This window comes from Panicum hallii, chromosome 4 (assembly GCF_002211085.1).
Source record: "Panicum hallii strain FIL2 chromosome 4, PHallii_v3.1, whole genome shotgun sequence".
In the NCBI taxonomy this organism is placed as follows: Eukaryota; Viridiplantae; Streptophyta; class Magnoliopsida; order Poales; family Poaceae; genus Panicum; species Panicum hallii.
Genome location: NC_038045.1, coordinates 27,452,479 through 27,472,825, shown reverse-complemented (window position 1 = coordinate 27,472,825; position 20,347 = coordinate 27,452,479). Strand labels below are relative to the sequence as shown.

Below are 20,347 nucleotides of genomic sequence, written 5' to 3'. Positions count from 1 at the left end.
AAGCCGACGAAAATATAACTATAGTTTCGTCGGCCCTGGCTTGGCCGACGAAAATAGTAATTTAGTTTTGTCGACCTCTGCCGGGCCGATGAAAATAAATGTATTTTCGTTGGCTTTGGAAGGCCGACGAAATAATACAGTTGTTTTCGTCGGTTTGCCGTGGACCGACGAAAATAAATGTGGCCGACGAAAATGAACTGGTTCGGTGTAGCGATGGTAACATGCAACCAATCAAACTTGCCTGCATTTGCACGTTAGAAGTTCTTCTACATACATGCAACCAAACAGCTGCTAGCGCGAGCCTGGTTGAAAAAAACAGACAACCAAACACTGTTCTTGTATGGATTCAGCATGATCCTTGTGGGTCTGGCTCCCTGGTACGAGCCAGGCTCGGCCGCGAAGGAAACCAATCAACCCCTGGAGGACGCCGTTAGCAACTAATACCGCGTCGCCGAGCTGGAGGCGGCGCCCTGCAACAGAGCCACCACTACGCGCTGCTCTACAAGGGGAGGAGGGAGTCGTTCCGCGTCAGGAAGGGCGACGTCCTCGTCATCCCAGCTGGTGCCGTTGTCTACTTACTCGGACAACACACGTACAGCTTCTGGTGGTTCCGCATCGTTAAGCTCCTCAACCCCGTCTCCACCCAGGGCCGGCTCTGGACCCATGCAGGAGAGGCGATGGCTGGGGGCCCAAAGAAGAAGGGGCTCAGTATCTTATATATATGTTTACAGATTAGCAGCAAGCAAGCCTCCATAAACACAGGCACGCAGCTAGCATGTCCCCAACGGCCAACGCACGCAGTATAGGTTCGTAAGTCTGAATGTTACTCTATGTAAAATCCTGAACCGAACCGTCCATCTACCGCGCTTCTAGAGGCCGCCGCCTGACGCCGGCCACCGTCTCGCACTTCCGCATCGGCATCAGACTAGGAGATCGAGGATAATGAGGAGAGGAGGCCAGGCAGCGATTCAGTTCCAATATCGCCGAAGCTTTATTTGCATCTTCATTAAATTTTGATTTTAGATAATTGTTTGTTTTAATCATTTATTTACTGTGTAGATCTTAGATGTTGCCGAAGAAGCACTTGTCAGGTGCTCAGAAAAGAAAGAAAAGAAAACAAGATAATCAATTGGCTGAATCACAAAGGGGTGCTATATATAAATTCTTTGGAACTTCAAGTAATGTTGGTGCCAACAAAGTTCAAGGGCAGGAACCTGATCACGAGCAGAAGGAACCTGATCGTGGGCAGCAAGAACCTGCTACAAGGGAAATCCTAATTCCAGAAATTCATGTCACTGAAGATAATATAAGGGAAGAAAATTTGCATCCATCATCTGATCATGAAAATCCAAATGGTGATGAACGAGATGGTTCTAGTTTATCTATCTATGACCCAAGAATATGGGATAATCTTGACAATAGCAAAAGAGATATCTTAATTGAAAAGGGACTTGTGAAGGAATTGAATTTGGAGTTCCCTAAGGATGCCATTGGTAGATATTTTTCATATGCTTACTGCTCCAGAAATTTGACTAATGGTGAGTCTGTTGATAGAAAGTGGTTGGTTTATTCTAAGCATGTGGATAAAGTTTATTGTTTTTGCTGCAAGTTGTTCAAGTCAAATAAAAGCAAGTCTTTATTAGCATCTGATGGAGTGAGGGATTGGCAACATCTTAGTATGAGACTCAAAGAACATGAGAGCAGTGTTGAGCATTTGACAAACATGAATACATGGAATGAACTCAGATTGAGGTTAAGTAGAAATCAAACAATTGATGATGAGATGCAACGGGAAATCACAAAGGAAAAGGAGCGTTGGAGACAAGTTTTGGTAAGAATAGCTTCCGCTGAGAAGTTTCTTGCTAAACATAATTTGGCCTTTCGGGGATCAAATGAGAAGCTTTATCAAGATAATAATGGTAATTTTCTAGGCACAATTGAAATGATTGCTGAGTTTGATCGTATGATGCAAGAACACATTAGACGCATTCATAGTAATGAAATTCATCATCATTATCTTGGCCACAATATTCAGAATGAGTTAATTTCTATTCTTGCTGATGCCGTGAAGGAGCATATCTTGAAGATCATCAAGGACGCTAAGTATTTCTCCATGAAGAACAGATAACCCTGATTGTGCGTTGTGTCAATATGGCAAGTCACATTCCGAAAGTGGAGGAGTTTTTCCTAGGATTCTTAAAGGTTGATGTATTGATAGATACACTGGGCAATCTAGATTCGAATGTCGATGATGTGAGAGGTTAAGATTATGATAACGGTGTCGGTATTTTACCGGCTGCCCACCGAGGGGTATACCCAAGGTGGTAAGTTTTAGGTGAGGAGACGCCGAGATCAGGAACTCGAAGGTGCAAGGAACATAAGATTTAGACAGGTTCGGGCCGTGAGGTGCGTAATACCCTACATCCTGTATGGTGGTCTGTTTTCCTTTGGGTGTTGATGTTGTGTTTTGAATGGGTTCCTGCCCTCCGTTATATATCCAGGAGGTTAGGGTTACAAGAATCCTAGTCCAATACTAGATAAGGAATCGTAACCGAATACAACTCGAGTAGATTCCTTCTGTACCGACTAGCTTTATCTCCTATTCATACGGAACAAATAAGAGATAAATAAGATAAATAAGAGATAAGACGGGCTTTATCTCTTAAGCCTATTTAAACTACGTTATGTACACAGTCCCGTGGCCCCGGGTCTGACAAGCCCCTGAGCTCTTCGTAGCTGAATATTGCGGGCTTATCGAGTACTTTTGAAGTAGTCTTCGGTTTCTTTTCAAGCTCCGTCTTGAAGTTCTTCTTCAAGTACTTACTTGGCTGCATCGAAACTATAAGGTACTCATGCCCCGAATTATTTCTTTAATATGGTGTGCAATTGAAAAATCGCACTCCATATGGAGTAGCCCCCGAGCCTTAGGTTGAATCGGAGAATCAGGCTGAGGGTCGCATTAGTCTTGAATCTTCCTTACTTACTTTTCGAATAAATTTGAGAAAATAAGTAGTCGATGCCACGTATCCCGCAGCCCCCGAACCTTGAACCCAAATCTCCCAGGTTTGGAAAAAAGGATCCAAGAATCGTGGCATTGGTGTTTCTCTGAAATCTCGAGGAAAACTCTTCGCCTTATGCATAGTGAAATTAAGCCTCCCGCTAGTTTAGTTAACCACGCGGTGACTTAGGGTTTTTTCTGCAGTCTTCGTATGAGTCGCCTTCGAGTAGTTTTGCGGCGTCCAGCCCCTGAGCTTACGAGCTAGGAGAGCTGAAGGAGCCATATCGAGTAGTGTGCATCGCCCAGCCCCTGAGCCTGGGAATAGCAGAACTGTGATGGCACGCCGTGCTGCCTGGAGGGTTGTTGCCGAAGCTTGATCTGAAAAAAGACAATGCATACATTATGTAGCATAATGCGAAGATACCGAGTAGTACTCAGTAATAATATGAAGATACCAAAATTTATTCGGTGTAAAAATTGCTGTGTCGAGCTCTTTTTTAGGCCATTTAAATCTCCCGAGCAATCCACCTGTTGCGTTTAAGCACCTGGTCCTGTTTTAGCCGTTGCTCATAGCGTGTATGAGATCTTTGTCTCATGTACGCGTAGAGGCGTTAAGCGTGACAAAAGAGCCGAGGTTTCACGGATTAAGGTATGTGCTACTCAAGTAGATTAGCGACCGTTAAGAGGAGATAACGAGTAGAAAGTAGTCGTCATGCGACAAAGAGGATGCACAGTGTGCAAAAGTAGTCGACGAAGTGTAGCTTTGGAGGGTTTCAATGCCTGTCGAGAGACGTACACAGATAGGTAGTCGATCGTGGTGTAGCCCCGAGGGTTTCATACCCGTCGAGAGGCGTATCCAAAAAGGTAGCCGATCATGGTGTAGCCCCCGAGGGTTTCATGTCCGTCGAGAGGCGTACCCAAAAAGGTAGCTGATCCTATGAAGAACAAGTCGGAAAAGGTATAAGTCACTTAGCTTGATTCATGGACGAATGTCGATGAAGCCGTGGAGCTCGTTGATGGAGCTGTGATGATTTGTTGATGAAGCTCGACTAGTCGGAGTCGATTCCGACTAGTTTTCAAGTCAAGGCGAGTAGTCGAAGTAGCCGTCGGCGGGCCGCTGATCGTCCTCGCGAAGTCGAGGTGCCCCATGGTGGGCGCCAGCACGGCCTTCTGGTGAACGGAAAGATGCCATCGAGTTCGCCGGTGGATCTTCAATGCGCTCTCCTACCTGGCGCACCAGCTGTCGGTGTTTTACCGGCTGCCCACCAAGCGGTATACCCAAGGTGGTAAGTTTTAGGTGAGGAGACGCCGAGATCAGTAACTCGAAGATGCAAGGAACATAAGATTTAGACAGGTTCGGGCCGCGATGCGTGTAATACCCTACATCCTGTATGGTGGTTTGTATTCCCTTGGATGTTGATGTTGTGTTTTGAATGGGTCTCTGCCCCCCCCTTATATATCCGGGAGGTCAGGGTTACAAGAATTCTAGTCCAATACTAGATAAGGAATCGTAACCCAATACAACTCGAGTAGATTCTTTCTGTACCGACTAGCTTTATTTGCTATTCATACGGAATAAATAAGAGATAAATAAGATAAATAAAAGACAAGACGGGCTTTATCTCTTAAGTCTGTTTAAACTACGTTATGTACACAGTCTCGTGGCCCCGGATCTGACAAATGGTTCCAATATGAAGGGACACAACAAAGGTGTACATAATCGTTTGCTTCAAATTAACCCGAAAGCATTATACATGCCATGTGCATGTCATAGTCTGTATCTGACTCTTTATGATATGGCGAAATCTTACACAAAAGCTATATCATTCTTTGGTGTTATACAATGAATATATGCATTGTTTGCACGTTCTAATAAAAGGTGAAAGATTTTGCTTGACAATGCTAAAAAATTAAGCCTTTATCCAATACTCATTGGGAGAATAGATTAAAGAGTGTGCAACCTATCAGGTACCAAACTCCCCAAATAAGATCGGTCTTGTAGAAAGTGGAGGAGATTTGTATTAGTGAAGGAGATGCAATGGGAGTAAGTGATGTTCAATCTTTGGTTAGTGCACTTGAGAATTTTGAATTTCTAGTTGGTATAGTTATTTGGCATGATATTTTATTTACTATAAACACGGTGAGCAAAAAGTTGCAATCTAAGATTGTGTGTATGGATGCTACTCTCAAACAAATTGAAGGGGTCATCTCATATTTTCAAAAATATAGAGACGAGGGCTTCAAATCTAGTATTGAGGTTGCAAAAGGCACTGCATCTGATATGGATATAGAGCCAAAATTTCCTACAAAATGCCAAGGTAAAAGAAAGAAGCATTTTGATGAAATAAATGATCAAGATGAAGAAATACAATTGTTAGCTATGGAATCCTTTAGAGTTAATTACTTTCTTATCATTGTTGATGCTGCAATTGCTTCGTTGACTAGTCGATTTGAGCAGTTGAAGATATTTGAAAAGGTGTTTGGCTTCCTATTCAGCTCAAAACATCTGAAGTCCTTGCATGATAATGATCTACGGAGACATTGCACTCATTTTGCAGAAGTTTTTTCTGATGGTAACTCATCTGATATTGATCTAGATGATTTTTTCTCTGAACTAAAAGTGTTGCAAGCAACTTTGCCAAATGGTATTATGTCAGCACCTGAGATTCTTCGGTTTGTCAGTAATGTAGATTGTTATCCAAATATCTCAGTTGCATATCGGATCCTCCTAACTGCACCTGTGACTGCAGCCTCAGCTGAAAGAAGCTTCTCAAAATTAAAACTACTAAAAAATTATTTGAGGTCAACTATGTTACAACAAAGGTTGAATGGCTTGGCTATATGCAGCATTGAGAAGGATATTTTGGACAACATCAATCTGGATAGTGTTATTAATGATTTTGCACCAAGAAATGCTCGAAGGAGTTTCTTTGTCAAGGAATAAGTATCATTGTTGATGGAGTCATGTGGCTTAGCTATTATTTGAGGTAATTCTACTAGTCTTTTTCCTGCACTTTCAGTTTGTACTATTGAATTGTTCTTCGAGAATTAAATATATCAATAGTACTATTGTCTTTTTGTTATATTAAAAAAATTTAGTTCAAAAGGGCCCATAACATCAGTTCGCTCGAGGCCCCTTGAAATTATAGAGCCGGCCCTGTCTCCACCGCGGGACGCTTCGAGCTTTAGTTTGCATGCACCCTTCCATTCTCATGCGTTTGCATGCATGCAGAGAAGTTGCAAGTTCTTCCTTTTTTCCGAGAGGAATCCTTCCCGAGGTGAGAGCCCGTAGTCCTTCTTCTGCGTCTATAGCAACGACGTTCTCCAGGCCGCGTTCAACATACGCATCTGCGCCTGGTCGTCACAACTTTCTTTGTTTATATTTTCTTTTCTTTATATTAGAAGATGATGAACCTTAATGGAATCATGTCCACGTGGACTGCTCCTTTCTGTTGTCGAGACTCGCTGGGAAGAGTTGGAGCAAGTGCTCGAGAAGTAGAGCAAGGGCGAGATCACAACGGCGTCCGAGGACCGGATACGGGAGCTGAGCAGGTCCTGCTCGCGGGCGGCCGCGGCCACGGAGGCGGCGAGTCCATGTGGGACATCAAGCCGTCCAGCCTCATCGGAAGGAGGCCGCGCCACTCCAACAGCCACGACAGGCACTACGAGATCACCGTCGACGACTGCCCGCATCTCTGGGCGCTCGACATCGAAGTCGGCCTGGCAAACATCACCCGCGTAAGCACGCATCAATCGATATAGTTTCCTTGAGGATTAGCACAGATTAAATGGATCACAATTGATATTTTCTGATGAGATTCGTTCACATGCGTGCAGGGGTATATGATGGCGCCGAGCTACAGCACCCATTTCAACAAGTTGGTCACCATCGTGGAGGGCAGCGGCTACTTCGAGATGGCGTTCCTGCACCTGTGCGGCGGCCGGTCGTCATTTACAGCGCCGGGACGCGGCCACAATAGCAGTAGGGAGTATGGTAGAGAGGACGAGGAAGAGGGACGAGAGGAGCAGGAGGGTGGGCTGAAGTCGAGGAGCTACAACCTAGTGAGGTTCCGCATCGCGTTGGGGCACCCGACCACGCTGGTCGCTGGCAAGGATAAGAACCTTACCGTCCTCTGCTTCGGCGTTAACACCAGGCACGGCGAGAAGGTGTTCCTGATGAGCAACAACAGCGCGCTGCGGCAGATGGATGAGCCGGCAAAGGCGCTGGCGTTCGAGACTGAGAGGGAGAAGGTAGACAGTATCATTGGAGCGCGGACCGACGCCATCTTCCTACGCGGGCTGAACAACAGCAGGGTCCTCTACGCGTAAGTGCAAGCGTAGAGCAGCTGCTTATCGGCGTCCACGCTCGTGGCCACCTCTAGGTGCTGTATCATGGTGAGGGCAGGAGCAGAATAAAGGGTGTGTTTGGTTCAGCTGTGGATTTCTGAAAATCTGATTTCTGGAATCAGCTGTGGGAAAGCTGCTGTGTGGAATCAGCTGTCGGAAAGCTGAAAGCTGTTTGGCTGAAACAGCTGTCAGCTGTGGGATTCTGTGAGAAATGTCAGTTTTGCCCCTGAGACTGTATAGGACTGTTTATATGCTGATTAATCGTAAGGATACGTAGATGACCGTTTTGGAGAGGAAAGTACAATAATTAGAATTGTTTGACATATATAATTAATACAAAAGATATATAGATCCACATCGACCTAACTAAAATATTATCTTCAACTAATCAAAGCATTAGCTATGTTATCACGAACAATGTTCATGGTAACCTCATTCTCCTCCTCAATAATTTCATCCACTTCTAGTTGCGTCACTTCTGGTTCCTCGGTGTCATCCTCATCTCGCGGCATATAGTTCTCATCTTCATCACATTTGTCAAACGCATCATCTTGTAACGCGCTATCACGAATGAAATTGTGCAATGCCATGCAAGCCATAATGATATGCGCCTGCGTACGAGTTGAGAAACTTGGCATCGACTTCAATATACGCCACTTTTGCTTAAGGACTCCAAATGCACGCTCAATTACATTGCGAAGGGATGAATGCAAATAATTGAACATCTCATATTTCCCTTGAGGTGCTCGCTGTCTGCGAAGACGAAATTCGGGTAGATGATATGTACTTCCTTTATAAGGAGCAAGATATCCGGTTCGGTTCGGATAACCGGAATCCACAAGGTAGTATTTGCCTAAAAAAGAACACAAGTTAATGACATATACTTCATGACTTATACTTCAAATAATACCAAAGTATACACAAACTTAGCATTTGTACCTGCAGGTGGTTTCGGAAATTTGTCACCAAAATTTGTTAAGGCATGATTGAGGATCCGTGTGTCATGTGCAGAGCCCGGCCAACCAGTAACCACAAAAGTAAACCTCATATCAAAATCACAAACTGCTAGAATATTTTGCGATGTGTACCCATGCCGACATGTGTGGTTGACAACATCCTCTGTAGGTACCGAAACTTCTACATGTGACCCATCTAAGGCTCCAATAGCATCTTTAAAATGAGGCCAGAAACGGTTTTCTCTAACCTTTGCATGCTCGGTACTGAAAGTAGGATCCCTCGGTGTGATATTATCTTTTGCTAATTTTCTCAAACATTTCAAGACTTCCTTAAATTTAGTGTGAACTGTCCATAGGGACCGAACGAAGCGGTTTTCAGCTTGAGAAAAAGATTGAGGTCCTCCAACAATCCATAAAAACATTGCTAGTGACTCCACAGATGAAACATTGCTTGTTGACTTTAAACCGTAGTTAGCGACAAGCAAATTATGAAGTTCCCAGAAAACCTCAGGAGTCATCCTAAACATCTTGTAGAAATATCTAGGGGCAGCTAGGCACTCTTCGACCCACTCAATTCCAGATTGTTGAGGATTTCTGTAATCATTTTTATTCAAGTACCTTTCGGTGTACCGGTCACTTAAATGTCCAATGGTGGCAGCCTGCTTGGACAACTCGGCTAGAAGTTGAAGTCCATTGTAACCCTTCTTTGCCAAATCGTCCATGCCTCTGCAAGCATAAGCATAACAAGTACATACCATAAGCCACATTTTTAAGATTATCAACATACAGGTCTGAACATATGAGGACGCAAACATAAAGGTTTCATACAAATACGGGTCCGAACAAACAAGGACTCAAACATAAAGGTTTGCAAGCACAAGAACAACAATATAATGGTCCGAACAAACAAGGAATCAAACATAATGATTAAGGCAACTTCTTCATCTCATGCTCCCTTTGTAGCAAATCAAGTCTTCCTTCATTTGTGTCCAGCAATCCGAGGAGCTCCCTAAAATCAGGTTTCATTATCGCCATTGCAGCAGTATGCATGAGGCCAGTTTTCTCCTGTACTCCACATTCTTTCACCATCCTCAAGGCCTCCGCAAGGGTAGGAATGTTGCTGGTCACATAAGGGGCCGATGAAGCTTCTATACTACTGGTGATCTTGTTCACTCCATCTTCGATCTTGCTGCAGGTTTGCTTGTAGAGACGTAAGAATGGACTTTTCTCTTCCTTGTCATCCGCACACGTAGAAGAAGGGCCTTTACGCTTCTTGCCTTTATGTTGGAGCATACTGGACATGTGGATATTTGAGGGGCTTCTCTCAAGCTCATGCACTTCATCATCACTGCAACTATCAGACAAATCTCTCGGTATGGAAGCAGATGCCCCAGTAACATGTGCGCTTCCAAACATGATGTGCATCGCCTCCAAGTTGTCCGGACCACGTTTTCTAAACTGAACATGTTTGCATTTCCTTCCATTACTTGGATCGTGACATCTCTGCAATACAATGGTTCAATTAGATAGTACAAAATATCCAACAAAACTACAAAATGACAATTCTTGCGACACTCACCGCAAGATGCTCGTTCCACCATTCATTTGAACAATCTACAGTCTGCTTGTCGTCATTCCAACCAAGTCCAGTGGCAGCATTTTTTAACTCCATAAAAACAGTATAACTTCTTTTCAGACTATCCCATTTATTCTTGAGTTGCAAATGTTCTAGTTTCCGACCAGTTATATTTTCAAACTTTTCTGCAACATTCTTCCATCCGACTTTGTTCAAATGACCTAATGGCCTATGCCCAGCATTAACCTCATGCATGCATATGTCACAGAAGTGCTTCACATTTTCCTTATCCCACACCGCCTTCTCAGCCATACTAGTGTGAATAAAAAGAATTATCAAGCTGCCAGAATGTAAAAAAATCAAGATACCCAAATACAAAAATTTCTGGCATACTAGTGCAATATTTCAATCAAGATACCCAAATACAAAAATTTCTGGCACTATAGTTAGAAGATGACATGAACAGCTACATGCGTAACTCTAGAAATTGGTTGATTCTCCTAAATGCTTTGTAAGCTATGTTAGATGGTAAAGAAATAACCAAGACATATCAAAGTATGGGGACAAAATCAAGAAAAAGTAAATCATCTAACCTGTCTGAAATGAACCACCAAGAACAGCCTAACTTCAGAAGTCTGTAATTTGGTTACAGTTATTGCATCTTAAGCATGGAAATCTGCCCAAACGAGAGAACATTACTTTAGCTATGAATCAACATAACTGACAGATACAAAAATAAATGAAAGGATAAAGAAACCAGCAGAATTCAAGAATATCATAACAGAAATTAGGTTGCAAAATCTATAAAAAAAAGGTAACAAGAAATTAACAGTACAGGAAGGTATCCCATCAAAAAGATCCCTGCGTTCCATATGTTATCAGATAGCTAAGGACCAGATGGACGACGATGTGCACAAATTGTCAGAAAAAAGTTTGCTACTCTGTCATGCTGGCCGGTTAGAGACAACCATCTAACATTTTCCGTACCCTGTGTTTCAGATCAGTCACTACAGGAAAACGGGTAACTTCCTAAACCGTCGGAAGTTACCGCTAAACCGTCGGAAGTTTGCTCGACGGGCCGAAGCCGTCGGAAATTTGCAACTTCCGACGGCTTTGCAACAACACCGTCGGAAGTTTACTAACTTCCGATGGCCCTTTAAAACCGTCGGAAGTTAGCCATTAAACGGCGGCTGATGGCCGTCACTTAACTTCCGACGGTTTAGGTGGCCGTCGGAAGTTAAGCCCAGCAAACTTCCGACGGCTTCCTAGAAACCGTCGGAAGTTAAGCTTCCCCAGACCAACACCACACAGCTTAAACCCCAAAACCAACCACAAACATTATATATAATCAAATTTTATCCACAATTATAATTCACAATCAGAAATTGCACGCAAATACACAATTCATATATCCACATACATAAACTTCACAGGTTCATAATTAAAGTTCACAATACAAGTATCATATCGAACAAATTCATACAACAATAATGTTTCACTTAAGTTTGGCCACCTCCATCACCTGGTTGAATTGATCCGGCACTTCCAATGAATTGATCTGCCCAATTCGATGTTGGATCAACGTGTGAGTCTCTCGGTGCCGCTAAGTTAGGTGGTGGGGTGTGAAAAGGCTATAAAAGATAAATGGACAAGATTAGTTTGAAAGATAACTAATTGGATAACATTTATTTATTTAGAGTGACCATATTTTGCAATGACTATGAACTAACATTTGAATCCTTGACTATCATACCTGAGGTGAAGCTGATGGCCAACCGGCCTGTGCAAAAGGTGGAGGTACTAGTGGTGGCACTTGTATATTCTGTTGACTCGCTATTTGCTGAAAGATCAAATTTGTCAGTAAGAATGTAACTTAACCTAAGTTGTAACAATTAAGATTTACCTGCAGTATTGCATTCTGTTATGCAAGTTGAGCTTGGAACCACTGCTGCTGTAGCTCCTGTTGTCTCACTTTTTCACGCAGCCTTACAACCTCCACGCTGTCGTCGCCACTACTTGTGCTACGACTTGCTGACCGCGACGATCCCGCTCTTTGACGCGACGACACCTGACTCGAGTCAATAACTTTGTCGAATAATGGATACCTACAAATATTGATCAAATATAGCAAATTCAAAATATGTATTTTTGCTTAAATTATAAAATTAGATTGAAATTTAAATAAATCTAACCGGCCATGAGGTTTTCCACCACCACTACTGTAAACGGCCTCAGGATCAATAGGTGCGTTTCTCCAGTCATAACCCTCTCCATGTCGAGCAATCATTTGATCACCATATGCCGCCTTCAAAGAACAAAATCACACAATTACATAAGATTGTTTCATGACAACTCGATAGTGCTAATTTTGTAAATTTAGATATACCAGACGCTCTGTAGCCGCCTGAGAGCATAATTGATCCGGATTTGTAGGATCACGTCCTCTATGACCTTCAAGGTAGACCTGAATATCACTCGGCGCTACACCTGTGCGAACTTCCTATATATACAACAAAAAATTAAAGAACATTGCATTGATAAATGAAGTTAATATAATTCATTTCAAAGAGTTCACTTACAATGCGTTTGGCCAATCGAAAGTGCCCATCACCTCCGTAGGTGTGATAGGACTCAGTTCCACGATTTCCTCTATTTCTCTGGGAAATGCTTTTGAACTCATCTGTGGTCCAATAGTGACATAAGGCATGATAAGCCTCCTCACGTGTGGCCATCCACGGAATCATTTCCTGCACAACAATATTTCATTTCAAGGTAACAAACAGAATCATACTAATTGCAACTTGCAACAGTTTACCTCGCGGTATTGCTCCTCAGTCAAGTAATACTTTCCAGCATCCCGCTTCTTCTCAAATCTTATCCCTTGAGTCCGTTCCAGATAAGAAGCAACAACCTGAATTCTGGCATAAGAAATCATATCTCTAACCACAATGTGTGCGTTCTGGTGGAACACACGTCTGGCATGATCATCATAAGCTCCCTCCTCAGGCAACTTGTAATATTTCTGCAAAAATTTTACACAATCAGTAGCCATCGTATGTAGAAAATTAAATCAGTTACATAAGAGCAATCATACCCAAAACTCAGCCCAAACTGCGTTTTGGGTATTGCCGAACATTATGTTGACACCATATCTATAATGATTCCAAGATGTAGCAGGGATCCGTTCACCAGATACAAGTTCTACCATTCCAGGCCAAAGCATACAGCATATGTTACCTAAAATTTTGTTCACCTGTCTTAAATGTCCAACACCTAGGAAATTAGGCTCAAACCAAGACTTACAAGTATATAAAACAATTAGAATCAATTCGGAATAAGGATTATGTATTAAAACGTAGAAAAAATATACTAACCCATCTCCATTCGGCGGTTTAGGCGGCGGAATCCAACCAATCTTCGACCGCCGCCTACGTGTACGACCCTGCCCTTCAGATCCTCCAGCTTCTAACCCTCCAGTCCCAGCCCCAGCCTCTCCAGCTCCTGCCCCTTCATCACCAGCCACTGTCCCCGCATCACCAGCACTAGTCTCTCTAGCTCTTGACCCTCCAACTCTTGACCCTTGACCTGCCGACCCTCCACCTACAGATCCTTCAGACCATCTATCCCAACCACCACCTAAGTCATTCTCCCGGCCCGCCTCATCCGACTCCTTGCTACTTGTCTCCTCGTCCGTCTCCTCTTCACTCTACAAAATACATAAAATATTTCTGTAATTATATTGAATCTCAAAATTAGAATAAACATATAAACATTACATATATACCTCATCTCTCTAGAACGCAATCTGCCCCTGCATCTCTGGAGGTAAGTGTTCCAGCAATTGTCTACACCTTGAAGCTCTCACAGAAGTGCCCGCAAACAGATCGTCATCTTGTCTATTTGATAGCTTAGTGCTTTTCACGAAACTCTTTGCTAGGTTTTTTAGCCTTTTTGACATCCTATTAAAAAAAGAAGTTAGTACATCAATACAAGTATAAAGGATGAGTACATATAAAATAAAAGAAACATAAGGTATTTACTTATCAATCATATTCAAAATTAGGATCAAGTTGTTTTGTACGCTTCGAAGGATGCCAAGTAACTTTTTTCTTCCTTGGCACTTATTTTCTTTTTGGAGGAACTACTACATCATTTTGATCTCCCACTAATGCATCTGTCAACAACTCTGTATCTATGTTGAAAGAGCTCGGAAGTTCATCTTCTTGATAAATTTCTTCAAACCCTTCTTGCAAATTTCTTTGATAATACACCTGATCGTCAGCCATGTGTATCCGTTCACGAGGATTGACCTTGTACACTACCCACCAGTCTTTCAGATCCCTGCATGGGTACGACATATAATACACCTGATCGACTTGGTGAGCGAGCACAAATTTGTTGCACGCACGTGTTCTGTTCTCATGTCATACTTCTACCATACCGAATTGATTTTCTCAAGTGCCGTGATAGGGATCAAACCAATCACATTGGAAGAACACTACTTGAAGATTGTTCGGTCCCGTGAAGTCGTAAACAAGTATGTCCTTAACAATTCCATAATAATTAATCCTCCTTTCTCGATCATCCTTTGTCGTACAAACAACTCCAGTATTTGTTGTGGCTACTAAAGGATGAGTAGATTCAAATTTTGTCGAACGAAACCGAAACCCATTGATATCATACCGGCCATAGCTTCTAACAGTTACTATACCAAGCGACATCTGACATAAATCCTTGTGTATGTGGGGCATTCTGTCGCACTGTCAATTATATGACTCAATTAGATATTTGAAACATAGTAAGAAAATATCACAGAAAATTATAAATCCTTACATAATCCTGGAACCAATTAAGAAAATTTGGCTTCCCATCTCTACCATATCGAAGCATGTTTTCATATTGCTTAGAAGAAAATTTACGCCTAGATGACCAAGTTTGCAATTCAAATTCCCTGTTTGTCAAGTAAACGGATGAGATATCGACCACGAAACTAACAACATAAATTAAGTAAAAAATTAACCTTACTTGAAATATGGAGCCATCTTATCAATATTAGCATACATGTAGAGCAAAGCAGACAAATTTTGCTCACGATCAGGGTCACATCTTGTAGAGGCTCCAACGGTCTTTCCCTTGCACTCAAAAATTGAAAGATCACTGCATCGAACTTCTTCATCTACATGGTAACGCAACTTAGGTGCATTCACATTGTGCTCCTCTGCAAAGTATACACTTGTGAAGGATGATATCTCTTTGTACTTAAATTCTTCCGCAATGCATCCTTCAACTCTTCCTTTATTGCCAACCATTGCACTAAGCTTTTTTAACGCTCTTTCAATATGATACATCCACCTATACTGGACCGGACCAGCTATCTTAGCTTCATATGGAAGGTGGACAAGTAGATGTTGCATTGGATTGAAAAAGCCTGGAGGAAAAACTTTTTCCAACTTGCATAAAAGTATTGGTATCTCTTTCTGCAACTTCTCCATCATCTCTTTCTTGATTTCTTTAGCACAAAGTTGCCGATAGAAGTAGCCTAACTCAGCCAACACTTTCCACACATTATCATGTAGAAATCCACGAAACATAACAGGAAGAAGTCTCTCCATAATTATATGGTAATCATGACTCTTCAACCCATTTATTTTTCCGGTCTTCAAATTCACAGCCCTCCTAAAACCTGCCGCATAACCATCGGGGAACTTCAAATTCTTCAACCACTTCATTACCTCTTTTTTCTGTTTGGATTTTAGACAAAAAGCAGCCCGTGGCTTACCACCACTTTCAGTCAACTCTAGGGACGGTCGATTACAAATCTGTGCCAAGTCTTTTCTGGCCTTTACATTGTCTTTCGTTCTATCAATGAATTCCATGCATGTACTTAAAATGTTTTCACCAACATTACGTTCCTGGTGCATCAAATCGATATTGTGCATTAGAATCAGCGCTTTGACATAAGGAAGGTCCCATAATCCACATATATGAGTCCAGTTGTGCTCAGTTCCAAAACCCATTTCCATCTGTATTCATCTTTAAATCTTTCAACATAGCTAGAATCTCTATCCCACTCATACACTTCGGTGGCCCCTTCGTGACAGTAGTATCCTTCCTGAAAGCGTTCCTCTGAAATCTGAATGGATGATTCTCTGGCAAAAAGCGTCTGTGGCAATCAAAGTAACATATCTTACCACCGAACTCAAGGCGGAAACAATCTGTATCTTTACCACAGATCAGACAAGTTAAAAGTCCATGATAGCTCCAGCCAGCAAATATACCATATGCCATGAAATCATGGATCGACCATAGAAATGTAGCTCGAAGGGTAAATCTATGTTTCTTGTAACAGTCATATGCCTCAACACCTTGCCACAACTTATCTAGATCATCGATTAAAGGTTGCATCATCACATTAAGTCATGTTCCAGGATGTTCCGGACTAGGAATTACAAGACACAAGAACATATAATCATATTTCATGCAAAGATGTGGTGGAAGGTTGTACGGAATAGCAAATACCGGCCAACAAGAATATGATGATGCAGTCATATTGAAAGGTGAGAAACCATCTGTCGCCAAACCAAGCCGAACATTTCTCGCATCACTAGCAAAATTTGGATCAAAATCATCTAAAGCTTTCCATGCATCAGTATCAAACGGGTGCACCATCAACTCTGGGTTTGCACGCACCCTCTCTTTGTGCCATCTCATGTGCTTAGCAGTATTCTTTGATAAAAATAACCGCTTCAACTGAGGCATAAGAGGCATGTAGCGAAGTTGCTTTTGTGCTATCTCTGTAGTCACCTTTTCACCATCTTCATTTACAACCTCCACGAACCTCGATTCTTGACACTTTCGACACTGCTTCAAATCTATATCATTTTTCCAAAAAAGCATACAGTTATTTGGACAAACATCAATCTTTTTGTAGTCCATACCAAGCCCGGACAACAATTTCCTTGACTGGTAGACATCTTTAGGCATCTTTTGATTTGCCGGAAGTATATCACCAATCAAATTCAAGATCATATTGTAACAATTGTGAGATAATGTGAATTTGGACTTAATAGCTATGAGTCGAGTCACGAAAGCAAGGACAGTCACTTTTGTGTGCTCGTGCAACGGCTCTTCTGAAGCTTTAAGGAGCTCGAAAAAATTTTTAGCCTCCGACGTAGGTGCATCCTCAGTCTCGGATGGGAGCTCCATATCTTCCCCTAAATCACGAAGCATCTCATCCATTCTATCATACTCTCCATTATCATTACTTAGAACTTGTGGTGATGTCGCCACTTCTAATGGTATTGGAACTTCTAGTGCATTCTGAGGAGGTAAAGTTTCACCGTGATACACCCACACCTCATAGTTAGGCATGAAACCATACTTTATCAGATGTGAGGATAAAACTTTCCTAGTCTGACAATGGCAAATACGACAACGGCTACATGGGCATCTCACATCATTTCCATTCTTTGACATAGCAAAATCACGCTTAACAAATTCCTCCGTATTAGCTATCCATTTATCTGACAAATTAGGCCAACCTTCGTACATCCATTGTCGATCCTCACCCATACTTTAAGTTAAACAATTGCAAAGTTAGAATACAGTTATCTTGATTAACTATTTAATCTGATAAATTTAAGTATGACCCGGTGGCTTAATTAGACATATCATTTTTAAAATAATTACTTCTAAATTAGATATATCATAATTATAAAGCTTTAGTTACTAAACTTAAGCAATTAGTGTTTAATCACTATAATATGAATATCAAATACAATATTTTATTTAACATCCGACGGTGCTGCACTAACCTGGGCGGCGGGAGGTCGGACGGTGGCGGGCCGGGCGGCACGGCGCTTACTCTGCTGCTTTCGATTTGTGAGCCAGGTATATTCTATTTGTATAAGAAAAAAGGAACCAACACAAAAAAAATGTTCCAACCTCAGCTCGGGGTCTGTCTAGCGGGGGTCGGGCGGCGGCGGCGGTGCAGCGGGGGGCCGGGGCGGCGGCGGCGCGGCGCAGTGGGAGGCCGGGGGGCGGCGGCGCGGCGCAGTGGGAGGCCGGGGGGCGGCGGGGCGGGGGGCCGGGGCGGCGGCGCGGCCGGGGGGCGGCAGCGGCGGGGACGGGCGGCGGGGCGGGGGGCCGGGGCGGCGCAGCGGGAGGCCGGGCGGCGGCAGGGACGGCGCAGCGGCGGCGCAGCGGGGGGCCGGGGCGGCGCAGCGGGAGGCCGGGGCGGCGGCGGCGGGCCGGGGCCGGGCAGCAGCGGGGACGGGTGGCGGGGCGGAGACGGCAGCGCCGACGGGGGGCGGTGGCGGGGCCAGGAGGCGCGGCGGGCGGGGCGAGCTGGGGCAGCGCAGAGCGGGAGATCGATGGCCCGGGGAAAAAGAAACGGAAGTGAAAGCCGGCCGTGAGACGGGGAAAAGAAGAAAGCCCGAGGAGTAACGGCGGCTCACTTAACTTTCAACGGCTACGCCCGCGGGGGTCGGAAGTTTATTTTCTTCCGACGGGGCCGTCGAAAGTTTATTTTAGCCGTCGAAAATTTGCTGTTTTCCTGTAGTGAGTGTGCTGCGATGGCATCGGCTATCTCATCAGTTTGGGTAGACGCAAAACATCTCCTTTCAGGAAGCTTTTCCACAAGATAATCAATGACATGCTTACTATTGACGAGTTTGAGAGGGCATGGGTTTACATGCTTGAGCGTTTTGATCTGAGGGACAATGGGTATCTGCGTGGGATATATGACAAGAGGGGACAGTGGGCTAAGGCTTTCTTCAAAGATACATTTTGCGCGAGGATGTCTAGTACTCAAAGGAGTGAGAGTGCAAAACACATGCTGAAAAAATTTGTGCCAAGGAATTGTTCCATGAATAGGTTTGTGCTGCAGTTCAACAAGCTGCTTTTTGACAGGAATAATGCTGAAGATCGTGCAGAATTCGACACAACAATTGTAAGATGTGTCCCACATTATATAACTAATTTTTTAGTGAGGTGGTGAGATTACTTACATTTGGTTTGATGTCATCTATTAACAGGTGACTAGTGTCAGGAAACGTGCGTGGCCAATCGAGGAGCACGCAATGACATTCTACATATCAGCTGTGTATGCTTTGTTCAGGCAGGAGGTAGACAGATCTACACGGTACTTTGCAATAGAAAAAGCAAGAAACAAAGAATACGAGGTAGTCCACGTAAAGCCGCACATGAAGCTGCCGTGGCAAAGAGAAAAGATCACGGTATTTGTTAACGACTTTGGGGGGAGATACGACTGTGAATGCGGGCTATACCAACATTTTGGTGTGCTGTGCAGCCATGTGCTCAGGGTGAGTATTCCTTTTGACGATGAGCTGGCATGACTGCTTCCTCATAAACTCTTCTTTCAATGTTGTTACCAATTACTGCTAGGTCATGATCCAGCTTGGGGTTTATGAAGTTCCAGAAGCCCATATAAATAAAAGGTGGACAAAATCAGCGAGGGATATACTGCCAGATGGACTTAAAACTTATGAATCGGGCATGCTATGCCTTGACTCAATGACATATAGGCATCGGTATCTGTACCTAGATGCAGTTGCAGTAGTTGAGCAGGGGGACAAAGACTTAGGAGCATTTGAAATTGTCTCCAAATCATTCAAGAAAATCCAGAGGAAGCTGAAGGAATATTTTGCTTCAAAAGAAAAGAACACTGGTAGTGTGCCCGGTGTTGATGGCGTTCCGAGGGACAACTACTACTCAACAGAGAGCGAAGCTGGTCCACATAGTGGGTCGGAATCTGATGCTAGGCTGAGCAACAGCTACGGGCAGCAGGTTCATGTGCTGGCATGAGTGACTCAGAGCTAATGGGTATAAGGGCGCCATCATTCAACAGGCGAGCTGGGAGGCCGAGGCAAAACCGTTTCAAAGGTGCTCTGGACTACTTCGGGGAGAAGCATCGTAAAAAGAGAGAACCAAGATACAGGCAGAAGAGGCGCGCCGACTTTGTAGACGACCCAACTGGTCAGGTGGTGAAGAAGAAGATCCGTTGTGGTGAGTGCCAATTGATTGGGGCATAACGCCGGCAACTGTAGGGGAAAACTGTGGATCTGACAGCTGGAATTCCAGAATTCTAGTATGTTTCTTCTTTTTGCGTGCAATGTTGTATTATTGTTTTGTTCTATTGGTGCTGAGCTGAATGTTTGTCTGGAACGTTGAAGAAGAAAAAGAACTTTGGTTGTAGCACTATTTCGTTTTGGTGGTGCTGACATCACTGGTAGGCTGTGCATCATTCTGGCTGTGTTCCACTACAGGAAAAACCGTACCGTCGGAAGTTACGGCTAAACCGTCGGAAGTTCAGTAACTTCCGACGGTTTAGCGCTAAGCCGTCGGAAGTCAGTTGGACGGGACTAAGTCGTCGGAAATTTTCAACTTCCGACGGCTTAGAACAAAACCGTCGGAAGTTTCTATACTTCCGACGGCCTGGCGAAACCGTCG

General features: G+C 43.5%; 1 protein-coding gene and 1 pseudogene across 1 annotated transcript; both read left to right on the top strand.

Moving 5' to 3' along the window:
• Positions 1-351: 351 nt before the first annotated feature.
• Positions 352-7,327, top strand: LOC112890424 (annotated as a pseudogene).
• Positions 7,328-18,249: 10,922 nt separating this feature from the next.
• Positions 18,250-20,067, top strand: LOC112890422 (protein FAR1-RELATED SEQUENCE 9-like). Its single transcript, XM_025957314.1, has 4 exons — positions 18,250-18,274; positions 18,442-18,827; positions 18,913-19,200; positions 19,283-20,067. Exons 1-4 carry the CDS (start codon positions 18,250-18,252, stop codon positions 19,700-19,702), a joined length of 1,119 nt encoding a protein of 372 aa, XP_025813099.1. The 3' UTR covers positions 19,703-20,067.
• The last annotated feature ends 280 nt before the right edge of the window (positions 20,068-20,347 follow it).